This window comes from Pristiophorus japonicus, chromosome 13, assembly GCF_044704955.1.
Source record: "Pristiophorus japonicus isolate sPriJap1 chromosome 13, sPriJap1.hap1, whole genome shotgun sequence".
Taxonomy (NCBI): Eukaryota; Metazoa; Chordata; class Chondrichthyes; family Pristiophoridae; genus Pristiophorus; species Pristiophorus japonicus.
The window spans coordinates 23,660,193-23,682,503 of NC_091989.1; the positions used below are offsets into that span (position 1 = coordinate 23,660,193).

The 22,311-nt window shown below is 44.0% G+C and overlaps 1 protein-coding gene across 1 annotated transcript in view; it reads left to right on the forward strand.

Moving 5' to 3' along the window:
* Positions 1–22,311, forward strand: part of snd1 (staphylococcal nuclease and tudor domain containing 1) — a 1,067,139-nt gene that overhangs the window by 953,561 nt on the left and 91,267 nt on the right. The window contains exon 19 of the mRNA XM_070897262.1: positions 9,828–9,951. Coding sequence (XP_070753363.1) covers positions 9,828–9,951 — 124 coding nt within the window. The remainder of the gene's footprint in view (positions 1–9,827; positions 9,952–22,311) is intronic.

The following is a 22,311-nucleotide window of genomic DNA, read 5'->3' on the forward strand; positions in this document are numbered from 1 at the left end:
CCCAATTTGGAAACTCTGCATTCTGTAAGGGAGAAAGCAAGTGACTATTCATAGACGTTTCACAAGAATGCTTTTCTTCTCACATTGGTATTTTGTATTCTTAACAAAAAAACAAACCTGCCATGCATCAGGTGGCAGAGTGAAACGCAAGAGATTTGTCAAGTGCAGAGTGTGAGATGCTGAGCGAGCTGCTGAGACCAGATGCTTCACTGGATGTTAGACCTTGTTCTATCAGTGTCTTTATTTCAAAACAGAAGCTCACCCGAAAAATAGCACTTGGAACATTGACGACTGGTGCACTCAGACGCAATGCACTGCTCTCCATTGAATCCATAACGTGGGGAAGAGATTTTGTTGCAGTAGTAATGTGTTGCACTAATGTCTAGTTAGGATCAGCAATGAATTTATTTGGAGGTGAGCCAGCGAACACCTGCCAGTGAAGCTCTGGTTCGGGATCAATTTGAATTAAAAGTGTGTTTTTTTTTTAAACTTTTTTTTGCCTGATTCAGACTCTAGCATAGCATATACCGAGGACAAGGTATCTATAGTGTCAGCCTATTAATGCCACCACATTAACCTGTACTGTTGGCTCAGTGCCTGCCTGTTAACCTTTCACAGGCACAAAATCTATATTTGGGTTTGAACAAACTGATCTCCAGATGGCACTAACCTCAATCGCTGTTCATACTGCTGGCATTATCCTACTGAAGGTGAGGTTCTTAAAGTATCATTGCTACGCATCTTATTCCAGCAAGTATTTCTGCCTTCCCTTCTCTTATTCCCCTAGTGCTCCCACTCTTTCCTGAAGGCACAGACTCCTTGCTGGAGTACAGACCATCAGACCTCTGATGCCTGGCCCACATGACCTTTCTTTATCTGGTTGGTGAGTGTTAACAGGCGGCAAGACTGAGGACCATTAGTGGGGAGCCTGATTCCACCCTCAGTTTTTAAAAAAAATTTTCATCAATGCAAGGCTAGCATTTATTGCACATTCCTAATTGCCCTTGAGGAAGTGGTGGTGAACAGCTTTCTTCAACCGCTGCAGTCCATGAGGGAGTTCCAGGACTTTGACCCAGCGGCAATAAAAGAATGGCGATATATTTCCAAGTCAGGATGGTGTGTGACTTGGAGGGGAACTTGTCGGTGATGGTGTTCTCATGCCCCTGCAGCCCTTGTCCTTCTAAGTGGTAGTGGTCATGGGTCTGGGAGGTGCTGTCGAAGAAGCCGTGGCGAGTTGCTGCAGTGCATCTTGTAGATGGTACACACTGCAGCTACTGTGCCTCAGTGGTGGAGGGAGTGAATGTTTAAGGTGGTGGATGGGGTGCCAATCAAACAGACTGCTTTGTCCTGGATGGTATTGAGCTGTTTGAGTGTTGGAGCTGTACTCATCCAGGCAAGTGGAGAGTATTCCATCACACTCCTGATTGTGCCTTGTAGATGGTGGAAAGGCTTTGGGGAGCCAGAAGATGAGATCAGCAGCAGGGATCCAGGCTTATTTTCTCCCTCCATAGTCTTAGGAACACATTGTAAGTCTATCCTGGCTGAGAGTTCACTTGCCATAGACCGATTATCAAATGTGGAGCTGTCCTAATCTGTGTGGCTCAATTCCATGTTCATCAGTGTAATTTGTTATGTCATGGGAATGAACTTTATCCTATTCTGTGCTTTTCAGGGAGGGTCTTCAAGGAACAGAGGGAAATGGGGAGGTGGAGGAAATTCACTCCCTAATTACCTGTGCCTCTCCGCCTCCTTCTTCTCCTTTAAGACCCTCCTCAGAATCTTTCTCTGACCAAGTTTTAGATCACCCTTCCTAATATCTCATCCTTTAGCACGGTGACAATTTTTCTTTGATTACGCTTCTGGGATGTGCATTGGGATGTTTTACTACATTAAGATGCTTTGTAAATGTAACTGTTGTTCATAGGATGACTAAGCAAGAAGTTCCCAGGTTCAATCCTCGCTCTCCACTGAGTTATTTGATCTCAATATTACTTTTAATTCATTCTCAGGATGTGGCCATCACTGGCAAGACTGGCATTTGTTGCCCTTCCCTGGTTGCCTTGAGATGGTGGGTGGTCTTGAATTACCGCAAGGCATTCTTATTAATCTTTGGAGCAGTTTGATATAACTGAGGGGCTTGCTAGGCCACTTCAAAGAGCATTTAGGAGTCAACCAGGTTGGTGTGGGGCTGCAGTCACACATGGGCCAAACCGGATAGTGACAGCAGCTTTCCTTAACTCAAAGACATTAATGAACCAGTTGAGTTTTAACAATAATCCGACAGCTTCATGGCCACTTTTACTGATATCTAAAAGAGTTACCAGTATAATTGGCACAAGTGCCATCACAATTGGCCTCAACACCTGTGGGTTAATGAGGGAGAATCAACCAAGGTTCTCCTCTCCTGACTACGATAGAGCAACTTCTGTGGTAAAGTGGATGTCCGGTGAAGACAAGCTTGAGTTCAGTGGTGATGACTTCCACAGTTGAATAGCCCGTCGACACTCGGTGCCTAGGCCGTTAAAATTGGCTGCTTGGGCAAGTGACCAGAGGGCGCATGGTGTCCGTGAAACCATACTGCCGCAAGGGTGGGGGAAAAGAACATTTGCAGAATGAAGGAGGATGAAAGTTCTAATGCAAGAACTTGGGAGTTTGTCCATTAAACGTGGAAGCTAGTTCAATTTGCTTTCTGTGAGTGACGGTGAGCAACCATGGGCGATGAGAAGAACAGGGCCACCGGCAAAGTGTGGGTGCCCAGGGAGTGGCGCTCAGGAATAATCTGTGATGATTCAATGCTGCTGTCATTATGTAATAAGACCTTGTAGATTGCTTCAAAAGGTGTGCACCTAGGTGCCCACTGTGCATCAAAGGGGAACAAATTGTCACCACTGAGCACTTCAATGGATACTGGAAAAGCGGGAGATTCCCATTCAGTTTAACGGAACAGTGTATAGGCACCTTCAATTTGTATCTAGCCTGTGCTGTACCTGTCGTGGGAGTATATGATGGGACCAAGTAAAGGGAGCTTGGCTCTGTATCTAACTGGGAGTGTTTGATGGGCAGTCAAGTGAGCTTTATTCTGTATCTAACCTGTGCTGTACCTATTCTGGGAGTGTTGGCTGGGTAGTGTAGAGCAAAATTTTCTCTGTATCTAACCTGTACTGTACCTATCCTGGGAGGGTTTGATGGCACTAGCTGCCTTAAATGAAAATCACTCTTCCGTGCGAGTCTGTTCCAATTTAGTTCTTCCGTTTTCACTATCTGTTTCTGTTGATTTTTAATTGGCTGGCTTCTGGTATGTTCGAGAGTTCTTTTTGGTTCTTTCATCAAAATAAAAGCTCGAGCAAATGTTGTAACTTTACTTGATCAGCTGTGTTGAATCCAAACACATAGACAGGCAGCTTATTAAATCAAGTACAAATAACAACCCCAGGATGTATTTTTTTTCTTACTTTGGAAGGATCTCAAAATATAATCTGACATTTCAACATTGTTCAATATGTAAGGAGGGGGTGCAGAGTAATCAATTTAACACAAGAAGCAGAAAGCCAGCTTAGCGAAACCAAGTGCAGGTGATACCCGCATCTGAACATAGGAACAGGAGTAGGTCATTTGCCTCTCGAGCTTGTTCCGCCATTCAATGAAATCATGGCTGATCTGTGACCTAACTCCATATAATCCCTCTTTGCTCCATATCCCTTAATAGCTTTGGTTAACAAAAATCTATCAATCTCAGATTTAAAATTGACAATTGACCTAGCATCAACTGCCACATACAGAAGAGTGTTACAAAGATCTGCCACCCTTTGTGTGTAAAAGTATTTCCTAACTTCACTCCTGAAAGATCTGGCTCTAATTTTTAGGCTATGACCTCTGCGGAAATAGTTTCTCTACATGTGCCCTATCAGTTTCCCTTAATATCTTGAAAACCTTGATCAAATCGCCTCTTAACCTTCTAAATTCCAGGGAATACAACTCTAGTTTGTGTAATCTCTCCTCATAATTTAACCCTTAAGAGTCCAGGTATCATTTTGGTAAATCTACGCTGCATTTCAGCAGCGGATGAGCTGAGGCAAGGGCGGAGACGGGCGATGTTATGGAGGACACCACTAGTCACATCCTGCCCATTATCCCGACTCTCTGTCTTCTGACGTCCAGCTAATTTCCTAACCAGGTCAACAATAAGCTTCAACTTTAGCTGACAGTCTCTCATGAGGGACTTTGTTGAATGTCTTTTGGAAGTCCATATAAATAACGTCCGTAGACATTCCCCTGTCCACTACTTTAGTCACCTCTTCAAAAAAAAAAAATCAATCGGGTTCATCAGGCATGACCTATCCTCTACAAATCCATGCTGGCTCTCTGATCAGCTGAAAATTTTCAAGGTGTTCAGTCACTCTCTTCTTAATTCTAGACTCTAGTGATTCGAGACAAAGGAAGGTAGGTTAACATTTCCGGTACCGAACTTTTGGCTTGTCTAAAATGTTAACAATTGAGCTGCAATACAGATCTTTCAAAACTAGAGGAAAGAAATTGATTGTAATGCCCTCAAACGATCCTTTTTACAGCAAAACATGTGTTAAATCTCCTTTTTCTCTGCTAGATCAGAAACTGAATTTCCTCCCTGCAGCACCTGTATTCATCAAAGATTGTCAGAGCCAAGATACCTACCTGTGTTACAGCTGTGAATCTTGGTGTATTTTGTAGCAGGAGTGTCTTGAATTTTTAAAATCTTTTCGTGGGTGCCTCAGGGGCCATATAAAAGTGTAAATTCCTGTTCCCATTATTTCCCGTATTGCTGATACGAACAGATTTTGGTGTTTTGATTTAAGATTTATCTGGAGGCAACATCGCTGAGAACAGTTCTTGACAGCAGGTCAGGCACACAATATTCAAACAGAGCAAACCAGCAAATATGGAATTGAAATGCAAATAGGACGAGTTGCCTATGCTTCATGGCCAGCATGCTGACACTCGATGGAGCCATATATGGACCATGGGTGGTAGTTGGGGCACCTCCAATATATGGGGAAACAGGTCTTCTAACTTGAGGCAACACCAACGTCCTTACTCTACTGCCATTTTTAATATATTCCAGAGACTTGAGTACATAAACTAGGCCGATACTCCCAAATGCAGTACTGAGGGATTGCTGCATTGTCAGAGGTGCCATTTTTCAGTTGAAACATTAAACCGACGTAAAAGATCCCACATCACTATTTTGAGGAAGTGCAGGGGAGTTCCCCCTGGTGTCCTGGCCAATATTTATCCCTAAACCAACATCACTAAAACAGATTATCTGGTCATTGTACAAAAAGTGGCTGATGTGTTTTCTACATTACAATAGTGACTGCACTTCCAAAGTATTTCATTTGGGATGTCTTGAGCAAATTTGGTGACACCGCTAACCTTCAGTGCTTGGAGAAGTCTTCGCCCTTTGAAACATTAGCTTAGGCTAGACATTACCCATGTCCTAATACAGGAAAGGGAATAGGGCCTGTAATATGAAGAGACACAAGCAAGCGTGTGTGTATGTGCTGGAGCCCCAGGAACAGCCTATTACAAAGGCATTACAGGGTGCATCGAACAGAACGGACTGGATGTGTACATCCCCTGTGGTCGTTCAGCCAGCCGTCACCAAGCCAACAATTGCGCATGAGGATTGCTGCTCATGGGATAAAGAGACCAGACTTCTGTTCTCTCCATACTCTGTGTTTTCTTTAGTGGAACACCAGAAATAAAACTGTAAAGGCCATCATAGAGGCAGTGCAGATGTTACGATTTTAATTCATAAATCACAGGCTCTCCCGATGGTTTGATGAGTAAGGGCACGGTGTGCTCCCAAACCAGTGGGTCCCAGGTTTGATCTATGATTTATTTTGAGTTAGCTGATCGCAGCTGGGTTAGCAATTGGGACGCTAGATTTAGACATGGGAAGCGCCCTTAGACATGGGAAGGGGAAAATCAGACCAGGATATCTGACTGGTAAGAGGGAATCACAGCCCAGCCTGATCCTGTCCAGCAGGATGGAGGGGACAACGAACAGTAATCAGGATTTGCTTCCTATATTCTGGGCACCAAACTTTAGTAAGGAAGTCAAGGTCCTGGAGAGGGTGCAGAGGAGATTTAATAGAATGGTATCAGAGATGTGGGACTTTAGTTACTTGGAAAGACTCGAGAAGCTGGGATTGTTAACTTCGATGGTATAAGACGTGAATTGGCTAGAATAGATTGGCGAATGATACTTAATGGGTTGACGGTGGATAGGCAATGGCAGACATTTAAAGATCACATGGATGAACTTCAACAATTGTACATCCCTGTCTGGAGTTAAAAGTAAAACGGGGAAGGTGGCTGAACTGTGGCTAACAAGGGAAATTAGGGATAGTGTTAAATCCAAGGAAGAGGCATATAAAGTGGCTGCAAAAGCAGCAAACCTGAAGACTCAGAGAAATTTAGAATTCAGCAGAGGAGGACAAAGGGTTTAATTAGGAGGGGGAAAATAGAGTACGAGAAGAAGCTTGCTGGGAACTTAAAAAATGACTGCAAAAGCTTCTATAGATATGTGAAGAGAAAAAGATTAGTGAAAACAAACATAGATCCCTTGCAGTCAGAATCAGGTGAATTTATAATGGGGAACAAAGAAATGGCAGACCAATTGACAAATACTTTGGTTCTGTCTTCTTGAAGGAAGACACAAATAACCTTCCAGAAATACTAGGGGACCGAGGGTCTAGCGAGAAGGAGGAACTGAAGGAAATCCTTATTAGTCAGGAAATTGTGTTAGGGAAATTGAAGGGATTAAAAGCCGATAAATCCCCAGGGCCTGATAGTGTGCATCCCAGAATACTTAAGGAAGTGGCCTGAGAAATAGTGGATGCATTGGTGATCATTTTCCAACATTCTATCAACTCTGGATCAGTTCCTATGGACTGGAGGGTAGCTAATGTAACATCACTTTTTAAAAAAGGAGGGAGTGAGAAAACGGGGATTTATAGACTGGTTAGCCTGACATCGGTAGTGGGGAAAATGTTGTAATCAATTATTAAAGATGAAATAGCAGCGCATTTGGAAAGCAGTGATAGGATTGATCCAAGTCAGCATGGATTTATGAAAGGGAAATCATGCTTGACAAATTTTCTAGAATTTTTTGAAGATGTAACTAGTAGAGTGGACAAGGGAGAACCAGTGGATGTGATATATTTGGACTTTCAAAAGGCATTTGACAAGGTCCCACACAAGAGATTGGTGTGCAAAATTAAAGCACATGGTATTGGGGGTAATATATTGACGTGGATAGAGAACTGGTTGGCAGACAGGAAGCAAAGAGTCGAGATAAACGGGTCCTTTTCAGAATGGCAGGCAGTGACTAGTGGGGTGCCGCAGGGCTCAGTGCTGGGACCCCAGCTATTTACAATATACATCAATGATTTAGATGAAGAAATTGAGTGTAATATCTCCAAGTCTGCAAATGACACTAAGCTGGGTGGCGGTGTGAGCTGTGAGGAGGATGCTAAGAGGCTGCAGGATGACAGGTTAGGTGAGTGGGCAAGTGCATGGCAGATGCAGTATAATGTGGATAAATGTGTGGTTATCCACTTTGGTGGCAAAAACACAGGCAGAATATTATCTGAACGGTGACACATTAGGAGACGGGGAGGTGCAGTGAGACCTGGGTGTCATGGTACATCAGTCATTGAAAGTTGGCATGCAGGTACAGTAGGTGGTGAAGAAGGCAATTGGCATGTTGGTCTTCATAGCTAGGGGATTTGAGTATAGGAGCAGGGAGGTCTTACTGCAGTTGTACAGGGCCTTAGTGAGGCCTCACCTGGAATATTGTGTTCAGTTTTGGTCTCCTAATCTGAGGAAGGACGTTCTTGCTATTGAGGGAGTGCAGCGAAGGTTCACCAGACTGATTCCCGGGATGGCAGGACTGACACATGAGGAGAAACTGGATAGACTGGGCCTGTATTCACTGGAGTTTAGAAGAATGAGAGGGGATCTCATAGCAATATATAAAATTCTGACGGGACTGGACAGGTTAGATGCAGGAAGAATGTTCCAGATGTTGGTGAAGTCCAGAACCAGGGGTCACAGTCTAAGGATAAGGGGCAAGCCATTTAGGACCGAGATGAGGAGGAACGTCTTCACTCAGAATTGGGAACCTGTGGAATTCTCTACCACAGAGAGTTGTTGATGCCAGTTTGTTAGATGCATTCAAGAGGGAGTTAGATATGGCCCTTACGGCTAAAAGGGTGAAGGGGTATGGAGAGAAAGCAGGAATGGGGTACTGAAGTTGCACGATCAGCCATGATCATATTGAATGGTGGTGCAGGCTCGAAGGGCCGAATGGCCTACTCCTGCACCTATTTTCTATGTTTCTATGTTCTCCTGAGAGCAGAGTAGGTTAAGGGGAGATTTAACTTTCAAAATCATGAAGGGTCTTGATAAGAGTAAATAAAGAGCAACTATTTCCACTGGCAGAAGGGTCGGTAACCAGATTTAAGGTAATTGGCAAAAGAACCGGATGTGACATGAGGGAACAAAAATTTACGCAGCGATTTGTTATGATCTGGAATGCACGGTCTGAAAAGATGGTGGAAGCAGGTTCGGTACTAACTTTCAAAAGGGAATTGGACAAATACTTGAGGGGGAAAAATTGCAGGGCTATGGGGAAAGGACAGGAGAATGGGACTGATTGGATAGCTCTTTCGAAGAGCTGGCACAGACCTCCTTCTGTGCTGTATCCTATGATTCTAGGAACATGAGTTTCAGGGCACTCAAGCCATTTCGAAGTGTGTAGTCTGCCCATGTGGCTCCATTCCACACTTGACTGTGCCTTTACCAACTGAGCCATAGGAACAGGAGGAGGCCATTCAGCCCCTCAAGCCTGTTCCCGCCATTCAGTTAGATCATGGCTGATCTGCAGCTTAACATTATCTATCCGCTTCTCTACCCAGCATTTCTATTTGGAGCAGTAGCTTTGTGAATTCCAGCTTCCTTCACTTTCCCTTCCCCAATTAATCATGCTTTCAGCCCCTTTGAGATTGCATGCATTTATTTTGAAATTAAAATAATCAGGAGTTAAAACAAAAATACCCGCAGATCAAAATGATTTGGATTGTGGGTGTTTTTTTCCTCGTGCTATACTCTGGAGTTTAGAAGAATGAGAAGTGATCTCATTGAAACATCTAAGATTCTGAGGGGGATTGGCGATGCTGAGAGCTTGTTTATCCTGGCTCGAGTCTCTAGAACTTCAGGGCATAGTCTCAGGATAAGGGGTCGACCTTTTAAGACTGGGATGAGGAGAAATTTCTTCACTGAGGTTTGTGAATCTTTGGAATTCTCTACCCCAAAGGGCTGTAGATGCTGAATCATTGAGTATTCAAGGCTGAGATAGATTTTTGGACTCCAGAGGAATCAAGGGATATGGAAATTGGGGTGGAGTTGAGGTCGAAGGTCAGCCATGATATTGAATGACGGAGCAAGCACGAGGGGCCATATGGCCTACTCCTGCTCCCAATGCATACGTTCTTATGTGCTGATTTATATTCAAAATAAATAAATACGTAATTTTTCCGATTTCCAAAGTAAAGAGTAAAATTGAAATATAATTTTCAGTGAGAAATGTCTGGTGTGGATGGTTGGGCTGCTCCTTAGCCTTTCCTCAAGGTGAACCACATTTCAATCACTGAGCATTCCTCGCTATTACTTTTTCCCTGTGCAAAACTCTCGCTGGAGTGCTGTGAGATTGTGGCGAGGTGTTAATTAAAATGCCAGTGTGAAAATCTAAATCTAATTATCCTTTGCCCTGTTCTTGCGTGCAGGCACTCAGCTGGAGAAATTGATGGAGAGCATGAGGAGTGAGATAGCGGCTCATCCGCCTATAGAGGGCTCCTATGTACCCCGCCGTGGGGACTTCTGCATCGCCAAGTTCATCGACGGAGAATGGTAAAGAGCAAATTGCACCAAGGTCACTTCTTTGTTCTTATCCAAAAAGCGCAAATGGAGAACTTTCTTTACCAGTATTTTGAGAGCGAGATAGATTAGACTCATTAGAAACCCCCCTCACCACGAGCTGTGGAAAAAGTTGGTTAATTCAAGTCCGTCGAGTACTGTCTGGTGGGTTAGAGCTGTCTCTACAACTGCAGCCTACGAGCCTGGAGAGCGTGAGCTAACTGTACCACTTTCCTGCATTTGCCTTTATGATGGACAGCCACGGGGACTTGCATGTGTACAGACTGACTTGACGTTTTGGCCAGCATACATGCCGAGTGTGGTAACATGACAACCCTAATATGGAGAGAGTAACAACAACTTTCTTTCATATAGCGCCTTTAACATAGTAAAACGTCCTGCCCCAAGGCATTTCACAGGGGCGTTATCAAACAAAATTTGACACCAAGCCACACAAGGAGATATTAGGACAGGTAACTTAGGTTTTAAGAAGCACGTTAAAAGAGGCGAGAGAGGTAGAGAAGTTTAGGGAGGAAATCCCAGTGATTGGGGCCCAGAAAGAAAGAAAGAGACTTGCATTTATATAATGCCAAGAAACCTGGATAGCTGGCTTCAAGACAGAACGCAAAGAGTAGGGGTAAAAGGCAGCTGTTTACAGTGGCGGAAGGCGGATAGTGGTGTTCCACAAGGATCAGTGCTGGGACCACTGTTCCAAATTTATATTAACAATTTAGACTTTGGAATCAAAAACACAATTTCTAAATTTGTAGATGACACCAAATTGGGGGGTCAATACTGAGAAGGACTAAAATTAATTACAGGAAGACATTAATAAACTTGCAGAATGGGCATGTAATTGGCAAATGAAGTTCAACACGGATAAATGTGAAGTGTTAAATTTTGGTAGGAAGAATAGGGAGCTCACTTATTACTTGGAGGGTGGGAGTCTGGGTGGGGTAGAGGAGCAAAGGAATCTCGGAGTACCAATACACAAATTGCTAAAAGTGACAACACAGGTTAACAAGGCCATTAAAAAAGCAAACCAAGCACTGGGGTTTATTTCTAGAGGGATAGAATTGAAAAGTAATGAAGTTATGCTAAACTTGTATCGAACAAGAGCACACTTGGAGTACTGCATACAATTTGGGTCACATTTATTATAAAAAGGATATAGAGGTACTGGAGAGGGTACAGAGAAGATTTACAAGGCTGATATCAGAAATGTAAGGGAAACCTATCAGGAAAAGATGAACAGGCTGGGTCTCTTTTCTCTTGAAAAGAGAAGGCTGTAGGGTGACCTAATAAAGGTTTTTCTAAATTATGAAAGGTTTTGATAGAGTAGATACTGAGAGAATGTTTCCACTTGTGGGGAAGAGCATAACTAGAGACCATCAATATAAGATAGTCACCACAAAATCAAATAGGGAATTCAGAAGCAGCTTCTTTTCCAGAGAGTGGTGAGAATGTGGAACCCGCTACCACAGTGATTGATTGAAGTGGATAGTATATATGCATTTAAGGGGCAGTTAGATAAGCATATGAGGGAGAAGGGAATAGAGGGTTATGCTGATGGAGTTATGGGAAGGATGGGAGGAGGCTCGAGTGGAGCATAAACGCTGCCGGCATGGACTGGTTGGGCCAACTGGCCTATTTCTGTGCTGTATATCCTGTGTTATGAGAGCCAGCAGCCTAAGACTTGATTGCTGTTTGCATCCAATGGGATACCAGGCAGACTCTATCCATTAAACATTTACATTGCACCTCATCACATCTCTCAAACATCTCAGATTAATCACTTTGAAAATGGAGTCACTGTTGTTAAGAAAGCAAACGTCTGCAACAGTTTTCACACAGCAAGATTCCACAAACAGCAATACCACAAGAGAAAGAGCTTGCATTCATGCAGCATTTTTCACAGCCTGAGACTATCCCAGCACTAAGATAAAAGACAAGTTATTAGAACCATCAAAATTTACAACACAGAAAGGAAGCCAATGGCTGACGGGAGCAAGAAGGCAAGAATAGATTAGCCTGATATCCACTCAAACTGCTCAGTGTCAGTGCAGGGTTATCCAGAATGCTTTTACCATTTTCAACTGCCTGTTTGAAGCATTAAAATGAGTATTATTTCATTGTAAATGTTTCAGTGCAGCATATGCATCTATTGAATATAATCTCATCGAGGTAGTTGTGCATTTACTGGATTCACAGTCACTGCTTGTCACCATCTTTTATTCTTTAGGAACATAGTGATTGCTAGATTAAAAAGACCAAGGTCCATCTAGTTCAATGGTTCTTAAACTTTTTTAGTTGAAGGACCCCTTTTCAAATGGATCAGTAATCACGGACCTCTATGTAAATTATAATGCTATATAATGTTCATAATATGAAAGTGCTGCATGCAAAGTGTTTTAATAATGCTTTTAAGGACCTGTACTTTGTCTTCATTGCTGCCACAGCAGAAAATGATGTTTCACAAATGTATGTTGTTGGGGAAAGGTAGAAACACTTTCATTGCTTCTTTTACTAACTCTGGGTGCTGATTGGCAAAAGATCCAGAGGCGATGTGACGAACCTTTTACTTTTTACACTGAGTTGTTGTGATCTGGAATGCAAAGGACGGTGGAAGAAGATTCAATAGTAACTTTCAATAGGGAATTAGATAAATACTTAAAGGGGAAGCATTTACAGGGCTATGTGGAAAGAGCAAGGGAGTGGAGCAAGTTGGAAAGCTCTACAGGCACGATGGGCCGAATGGCCTCCTAGTGTCGTGTATCATTCTATGATAAGGGAGGTACTTGTATGCCTTCAATCATGAAAGCTGCATTGTAAGAAAATACATTGGGCACTGATACTTTCCCACCTGTAATTTGGGTTTAATTGAAGTTTTCTCACTGTGGACTTTGCCTTAAATATATTTAAACTCATTTGTCGTGCTTCAGAGCATCTGTGGGGGCAGAGGCCCAGCCCAGGAAGGGATCATGTACCGACTGTACCAGGCTCGAACTCACTTTTTGTTTCTTCAGTGATGCTAACAAATGGCGTCTGCAGACTCTCACTCTCCACTTGGCCACGTTGCAGCGTCGGGCCTGGCCACAGTAACTGCGAGCCACCTTCTTCTGCTCCATTCGGTCCCATCGCGCCCCTCCCTCCGCTGTCTGTCCAGAAAGCTGCCACTACCCGACTACCACAACCAGCCCCTGCCAGGCATCCCGCACCAGAGCCTGAGAGTGACATCACAAAGCAACCGTGAACGTTTCAGGAGCCATTTCCATGCCATTGGTTCCAAATGGCCTTTCTATCAACCAGATCCTAAATAGGATGTACAAAATTGTAAGTAGAATTAAAGTAACTTTTCCCAGCGAAGTTAACTTTCAAATTATTTTGCGGACCCTAGTTTGAGAACTACTGATCTAATTCACCGTCTATCCTGGTAGTCGCATGATACAGCAATAATGGATGGAGTTGTTAATGAATCATTCCAATTGATCTCTTTCAATTAGTCTAGAATAGACCCAGACATGAGGCAAGGAAAATCCCCAGTGCTGGAAAACTTTGGGAAAGCATGGGTTCAAAGTCACCTGTTCCTCCCAAATATGCAACACTTAATTGAGAACTGGTTGTCAGACAGGAAGCAAAGAGTAGGAGTAAATGGGTACTTTTCAGAATGGCAGGCAGTGACTAGTGGGGTACCGCAAGGTTCTGTGCTGGGGCCCCAGCTGTTTACACTGTACATTAATGATTTAGACGAGGGGATTAAATGTAGTATCTCCAAATTTGCGGATGACACTAAGTTGGGTGGCAGTGTGAGCTGCGAGGAGGATGCTATGAGGCTGCAGAGCGACTTGGATAGGTTAGGTGAGTGGGCAAATGCATGGCAGATGAAGTATAATGTGGATAAATGTGAGGTTATTCACTTTGGTGGTAAAAACAGAGAGAAAGACTATTATCTGAATGGTGACAGATTAGGAAAAGGGGAGGTGCAACGAGACCTGGGTGTCATGGTACATCAGTCATTGAAGGTTGGCATGCAGGTACAGCAGGCGGTTAAGAAAGCAAATGGCATGTTGGCCTTCATAACGAGGGGATTTGAGTACAGGGGCAGGGAGGTGTTGCTACAGTTGTACAGGGCCTTGGTGAGGCCACACCTGGAGTATTGTGTACAGTTTTGGTCTCCTAACTTGAGGAAGGACATTCTTGCTATTGAGGGAGTGCAGCGAAGATTCACCAGACTGATTCCCGGGATGGTGGGACTGACCTAGCAAGAAAGACTGGATCAACTGGGCTTGTATTCACTGGAGTTCAGAAGAATGAGAGGGGACCTCATAGAAACGTTTAAAATTCTGACAGGTTTAGACAGGTTAGATGCAGGAAGAATGTTCCTAATGTTGGGGAAGTCCAGAACCAGGGGTCACAGTCTAAGGATAAGGGGTAAGCCATTTAGGACTGAGATGAGGAGAAACTTCTTCACCCAGAGAGTGACTACCACAGAAAGTAGTTGAGGCCAATTCACTAAATATATTCAAAAGGGAGTTAGATGAAGTCCTTACTACTCGGGGGATCAAGGGGTATGGCGAGAAAGCAGGAATGGGGTACTGAAGTTGCATGTTCAGCCATGAACTCATTGAATGGCGATGCAGGCTAGAAGGGTTGAATGGCCTACTCCTGCACCTATTTTCTATGTTTCTATAGAACTACTGTTTTGAGGCAACTAGGCTCAGCGTGTTAAACTCCTTTCCATCCCTTTCTGTCTAAGCCATGGCACCTTCAATTTCATGGTGTCACCTTGAGACAGGAAGTTCAGAATGTCATGGTAGTGGAGAGGCCAAGAATTCTCCACAATCTGGTTCATTTCTGTCTTTGCAGTGCTGGAGGGGAGCTTTGCCTGCTGGCGGGGAATCACTGCTGCACTGCCCATTTCCATCCATTCAATTTAACTGACAAAACATTGTGCTTAGACCTCCCACAATTTCCTGGATTGCCCTGCTGGCAGTTGCAGCCACCTACTGGTAGTGCAAAGCTGTAACATCGATCCTAATATACCTGCTCCCAGGATCTACACGGTAACCAAGAAATATGATTAAACATGTCGGTCCTCCTCTTTATACCTTTGAAGATTACAGCTCACTCCCAAAGATACAGTTCCCCTTTGTAGACTGGTGGCATCCTTTCCAACTAAAGCTAGTAGTTTTGTACAATCTCCATGACAAAATGTAACTGAAATGTAATTTAAGCTGAGATATCGTCCAAGCATTCCAGCCCCCTCACTAAACCTGTGTTGTAGGTCAGTATAATTGCATGCAATTAAATGTTTCCATATGAAAAACCTCGGTCATGCCTTAACCGTGCTTCAAAGTTTGCTGTCTGTTTCTGGGAAGTCAGTAACATGCCCTTCAGCTCCCCTACTGGCTCAATGTACAATGTGGCACTAAGCCATACCAGCATAGAAGGTCCCATGTTCAAAGCTGTACTGAGTCACGTGATCCCATGTTGGGACTCACCAATTGAAGTCGGGAGGTTCCCACCCCTGATCGCTATCCATTGCGGACAGAATGGGAATAGGTTTTAATAAGGCTGCCAACAATTACTGTCCAGACTTCAAACGTCGGCAAGGTATCAGAGAGCACCAATGGAGCCTCAACCCTGCTGGACTCTGCTCCTTCAAGTGAAGAAGAGAGGAAATGGGGAGAAATATTTTTAAGGACAGAAAGCACTACAAAGATATGAGAAGATTTTAATTGAGACTGGCTTAGAAACACCGCTCTTGTGTCATAATTGGGATTACTGGAAAAAGGCCAACTGCACCACTGCCATCTGTGTCCCATCTCCAGCCTGAGCTTTTATTAACCTCAGCCTGTCACTCACTGTCCCATGTGGCTTAGGACAGGCTAAGCTGATTTTTCAACACACGGACCACATGTGTTGATTATCAGGTTAAGAACACTCGTGATTTGCAACAGTGCACACGATCCCATAGTGCTGTTGGTTGAAGAGCTGGAGGGAGTGGAGCAAAACGCACCCAAACCTCTTCAGCTCCATCACATTAATAGGATTTTAAAATGTTATGTTTATTGATGGAAACTTGTGCTGGGGCATTGCACACTTTACCACTTGGTCATTTATTGTTTCATTAAGCAAACGGGGAGTGGTACAGGCCCCAGCATCGCACAGGCCTTGTCCCTTGCACTGTTCCACCTTAGTCTTTACATTTTTCATTACCAACATCCCCCTCCCCAATTCTCTCCTCCTGAAGGTGCTGACTCTTGCCAGGATACTGTTCCACGGGTAGCAGCAGCTCTCCAGCCCCTCACCCGAATGACCATTCAAGTGTAAACCTGGATACGGAGTGTCGACAATCATCACAGCTGAGTCCAACCATCTTCTCACCTGAATCCCGTTTTCCAGAAGAAGTCATTAAAAAGCAATGGGAACCCTTGCTAGTTTTCCCTTCTTGGTGTAAAGGGCATCGAGGCCATTTGCAGTGCACATGCTGATACCCCAGCTGACATCACTTAACTCCACATGGATCTGGGATCAAACTGAAGAGTCAGGTGTTTGCTTGGCTCGGTTGGTAACACTCATGTCTCTGAGTTAGATAGTTGTGGGTTCATACCCAATGTCAAGACTTGAGCACATAATCCAGGCTAAGACTAAAGTTGTGCGTTTTATTTGGATAAGATGTCAAAACAGTGTTCAGGTAGAATTTACTAGATCTTGTGGCACTATTCAAAGAAGAACAGAAGGTTTTCCAGTGTCCAGGCCAACATTCCTTCCTCAACCAACACCACCAAATATAGATTAACTGGTCTGACAAAAACTAAACATTTTTGGGCATGATGGATGATTTGTTAGGTTCTTTCTTGCCGACCACAGAACATACATGGTTAAAGTTGATTGCTGCTAACATAAGTGTCAACCTTGGCTCAATGGTCGCACTCTCACCTCTGGGTCTGAGTTCAAGCCCTACTCCAGCGTCTTGAGCATGTAATCTCGACTGGCATTTCAGGGCAGTACTGTAGGATTGTTGCACTGTTGGAGGTGCCGTTTTTCGGATGAGAACCCATGACATCAATCGTAGAAGAGCGAGAGAGTTGTCCCCTTGTCCGTACTGACATTTATCCCTCAACAACCATTATCAAAAAAGATTATCTGGATGTTTGTCTCATTGTTGTTTGTGGGATCTTGCTGTGCACAACTTGGCTGCTGCATTTCCTTACTTTCCAACAGCAACTACACTTGAAAAGCATCAATGTGCATGGCTGAAGGTTGTTTCCATAAAACAAAGGGTGGTTTAATATGCTAATATCTGTTGAGTGCAGAGCCACTAATGTCATCCTTGATTAGTGATCATTTCCTGCAATTGCAAGTTGATCACAGTGCTTGGAATAGTGGGTTTCTTGAGTCATTCCATTCAATTGGAAGCATCCTGCAGGGCTGTTTACATGTTTCATAGCTGTATTTGTGAGCTCTGGAACTCCCTCCCTAAACCTCTCCGCCTCTCTACCTCTCTTTCCTCCTTTAAGATGCTCCTTAAAACCTACCTCTTTGACCAAGCTTTTGGTCATCTGCCGTAATTTCTTCTTGTGTGGCTTGGTGTCAATTTTTTTTTTTGTCTTTATTGTTGCTGCTGTGAAGTGCCTTGGGATGTTTTACTATGTTAAAGGTGCTATATAAATACAAGTTATTGTTGTTGACAAACACTGTTTGGAATCCTGTTCAGGAGGGCAGGGCTTCATTCCTCTTGGTGCTTACAAGTTTCAGGGAGAAGAGAGTGCAGAGCACCTGCAGGAAACTGTCATTTTCTGACGACCGAATGCACTGAAGGATTTTGGGTGGATGTCAGTGAGGATAGTTTGTTCGATAAGTCATGACATGACATCAAGATTAAGTGGCATTCTTTGATGCTTGTACCACAGTCAAATCTTGTGATCTGAATGTTTTAAGAAGATGGTTACTGGAACATTTTACATTCCATGGATAGTGGCTTGTTTTATGAAAAATACATAAACTGTTGCGTTTATTGCTCAGTGAAAATCCATTTTATTTTATGTCACTGAATGGATGTTTTGATCACCAGTGTTTGTTGTGTCCTTGGGCATAAATGTATTTAACCACCAATTTTCTCGCCTCTCCTGAAGACATTGACTCCTATAGGGTGCAATTTCACCATCATCTCTCCAATACCTTGCCCAAGTGTCCAGTCTTATGGTGTGAGCTGAGACAGACTGTTGGCAAGCTAACTTGGCCATGTTAACTTGAATTTGGGAAAAGTTTATTTACTCAGTAATAAATATTCAAAATGATTTACCACGCATGGTAACAGAGGCAAAAAGGCCTGGGTCATTCAAATTACAATTAAGGGCCATGATCGGAGAGTTAAAGTAGTAGAGGGATGAGCTTTGATGGGCAGCTTGGCCTCATCTCATCCCTGACCCCTCTCATGAGTCTGATCCTGTTATTGCCCTACAGCGGCACACCGGTTAGAGGTCAAAAAACCTTTCTACCCACTCCCTAGCCCAGATTGATCGTAGTATTATTGCTTTCCCAATGGGAATACATTTTTTTCAACTACCCGAGCCCCAGCCAAAATCTGAAGTGAGCTTGGTGCTTGACTCGTCCTCCTTGTACAGCAACAACTGGTGTTTACTTGGCGCTTCCACTTGTCACGATGGCGGAGAGTTGCCTCTGTAATTTGCACTGCGGGGAATTGCAGGCAAAACCTGTGTCCTGACACTTCCTGGCTCAGTGCCAGTTTTCCTTGTGTCTATCTGCGAAGTGCCTTGAAACTTTGTTTTACATTAAAAGCACTTTATAAATGCAAGTTGTAGGTTTTACAATTTTACCCCTTGTTATGAAGATGGTGACATGGTGTATCCCATGGCCACTGCCTGTCTCCAATATCTCATCCAAGTGCATATGCTTAGATTTTTTTTTCATCCATGGGAACTTTCATACCAGAGCCCAATCCCATGCACATTCGAGCAGAAATCATCGGATACCAACTGGGAGTGGGATTCCTGGCTGAATTTTCTTTTCCTGCCCAGCATGCCTGCTAAGAAGCTAACCTTCCCCACCTCCTTCGAGTACCTCATCTTGTTGCACCCCTCTTGCCTGTGCTTTAAAATCCTCGGTGTCTACCACCTTATCCCAAGTTTTTCTCCTAAATATAATCCCTCTTTTTACCCCTCGGCCACTGCACTGAGTGGCTCCTCATCCTTGCTGACTTCAGTCTCCCTTTGCCCCCTCTCCTCTGAATTCTCCATCCATGCAGTCTCCAACATGCAAATGCTCCTACCCAGACTCACAGCCACCCTCTCCATCTAGCCATCTTCCGTGGCCTCTCCACACTCGGTCTTGATCGTAGACAAGGCCACCTCTGACCACTTACTTGTATCGCTCTCCATTCCCTTACAACTCAACTTCCTTTTGCATCTGCCTGAACTTTGGCCCTCCATTCGCCACAATACTTCAGCCATTGGTGGTCTGCCCAACCAATCCCTCATCTCCACCTTTACTCTCTCCAATCCAATTCATTCCCCCTAGTATGGTTCCCCATCTTTGTTCCTTCAAGTCCAAGGGTCGCAGACTTTGAATGAACCTGGCACACAACTGCTTTAGGCATCCATCAGATTTGGCTGGACAACTCCAAACTGCTTTTCTCCATTGCCAAACATTTCCTTAAACTCCTCCTTTGCCCCCTCAATCGTCACCTCCAACAAGCGTGAGGAGCTCATGGACTTCTTTGTCATTAAGATTGAAACTGTCTGATCAGCTGCCTCTGCTGCGCATGGTCTTTGCCCCTGTTCACAAATTCCCTACCATTGCCACCAATTCCATCCCCCTCCGGAGCAATCATCTCAGGCTTAACCAACCTGTTCTCCAACCAAGTGTCTTGTTTAACTCCCAATTGGAGCTTCTGATCCCACATCCTCTCAATCACAAAGATCACCTACTTCCACCTCCATAACATCGCCCGTCTCCGTCCCTGCCTTCGCCCATCTGCTTTTGAATCTCTCATTGGCGTCATTGTCAGCTCCGGATTGACTATTCTAATGCTCTCTTGGGCAGCCTTCCACGCTTCAGCTCATCCAAAACTGTCCTGTTCCACTCGCCCATCATCCCTGTCCTCGTTTATCTACATGGACTCCCGGTCCCTCAGCATCTCTATGGCCTTACCCTCCCTACCTCTAACTTCTTTCAGTCCGACAACTTTCTCTCTCTTCACCCCCCACCACCCCAAACACCAAACTCTCTGTTGCCCCGACTCTGGCCATCAGCCACCTAAGCCCAATGCGCTCAAATTCCTTGCCTAATCCCCTCCGCCTCTCCATCTCCCTCTCCTCCTTTAAAATTCTTCTTAAAACCTATCTCTGACCAGGTTTTGGTTACCCCTCCTAATAATCTTAAGAATATAAGAAATAGGAGCAGAAGTAGGCCATACAGCTGCTGAAGCTTGCTCCATTATTCAAGATCATAGCTGATCTTTGACCTCAACTCCACTTTCCCGTCCTATTCCCATATCCCTTGATTCCCTTCGAGTCCAAAAATCTGTCGACCTCAGCCTTGAATATACTCAATGACTGAGCATCAAGAGCCCTCTGGGTAGGGAATTCCAAAGATTCACAATCCTCTGAGTGAAGAAATTTCTCCTCATCTCACTCCTTAAATGGCTGACCCTTTGTCCTGAGACTATGACCCCCAGTTCTAGACTCCCCAGCTAGGGGAAACAGCCTACCAGCATCTATCCAGTCAAGCCCCTTAAGAAATGTATGTTTCAATGAGACCACCTCTCATTCTTCTAAACTACAGAGAGTATATTCTGTATATAAGTTGGTTTATTCCAGCTTGTGCAATTCCGTGTGAAAGTCAGAGTGTGTAACAGTATAATCGACTGCAGTGACTATACAGACATCAATACTCAAACCCTGGAAACTGAAACCAGGTCCGTACTCACTCGTTCTTCTGATCAACTGGGACAATCTGTGGGACAAGGACTCGATGGGAAACTCTTGTCCCAGCAGTTACTAGTGCCCTCTGACCTTGCCAATCCCTGGGTCCTTGTCAAGGACCTGCTCCCAGGTCAGGTGGCTCAGGTACTGCCAGCAATAGCCCTCCGATTGTGTCAGAGAAGTTCCTTGTCCCAGTCTTCCTGGTTCACCTGATGGCATTGCCGCCATTCTGGACCATCTCGCAGATCCTGAAGAAGGTCACAGTCTAAGGATAAGGGGTAAGCCATTTAGGACCGAGATGAGGAGAAACTTCTTCACCCAGAGAGTGGTGAACCTGTGGAATTCTCTACCACAGAAAGTTGTTGAGGCCAATTCACTAAATATATTCAAAAAGGAGTTACATGTAATCCTTACTACTAGGGGGATCAAGAGGTATGGCGAGAAAGCAGGAATGGGGTACTGAAGTTGCATGTTCAGCCATGAACTCATTGAATGGTGGTGCAGGCTCGAAGGGCCGAATGGCCTACTCTTGCACCTATTTTCTATGTTTCTATAGGTCCATTCTATACAAACTCTCCTTATAGGACAATCCCCCCATCCCAGGAATCAATCTAGTGAACCTTCATTGCACCCCCTCTAAGGCAAGTATATTCTTCCTTGGGTAAGGAGACCAAGACTGTACACAGTACTCCAGGTATGGTCTCACCAAAGCCCTGTACAATTTCAGCAAGACTTCTTTACTCTTGTACTCCAATCCTCTTGCAGTAAAGGCCAACATACCACTTGCCTTCGAAATTTCTTGCTGTCCATACATTTTAACTTTTTGTGTTTTATGTTCAGGAACATCCAAGTCCTTCTGAACACCAACATTTAATAGTTTGTCACCATTTAAAAAAATATATATTCTGTTTTTCTATTCTTCCTGCAAAAGTGAATAACCTCACATTTCCCCACGTTATACTCCATCTACCACCTTCTTGCCCACTCACTTAACATGTCTATCTCCCTTTGTAGATTCTGTGTGCCCTCTTCACAACTTACTTTCCCACCTTGCTTTGTATCATCAACAAACATGGATACATTACACTTGTCATTATCTAAATCATTAATATAGATTGTGAATAGCTGAGACACTGGCACTGATCCACTAGTAACAACCTGCCAACTTGAAAATAACCCGTTTATTCCTACTCTCTGTTTTGTCTTTCCACGCTAATATATTACCCCAACCCCATGAACCCATATCTTGTGCAACAACCTTTCATGTGGCACCTTATTGAAGGTTTTTTGAAAACCCAACTATACTACATCCACTGGTTCTCCTTTATCTACCCTGCTAGTTACATCCTCAAAAAGCTCGTAGATTTGTCAAAACCGATTCGCAAACAATGATGACTCTACTCTG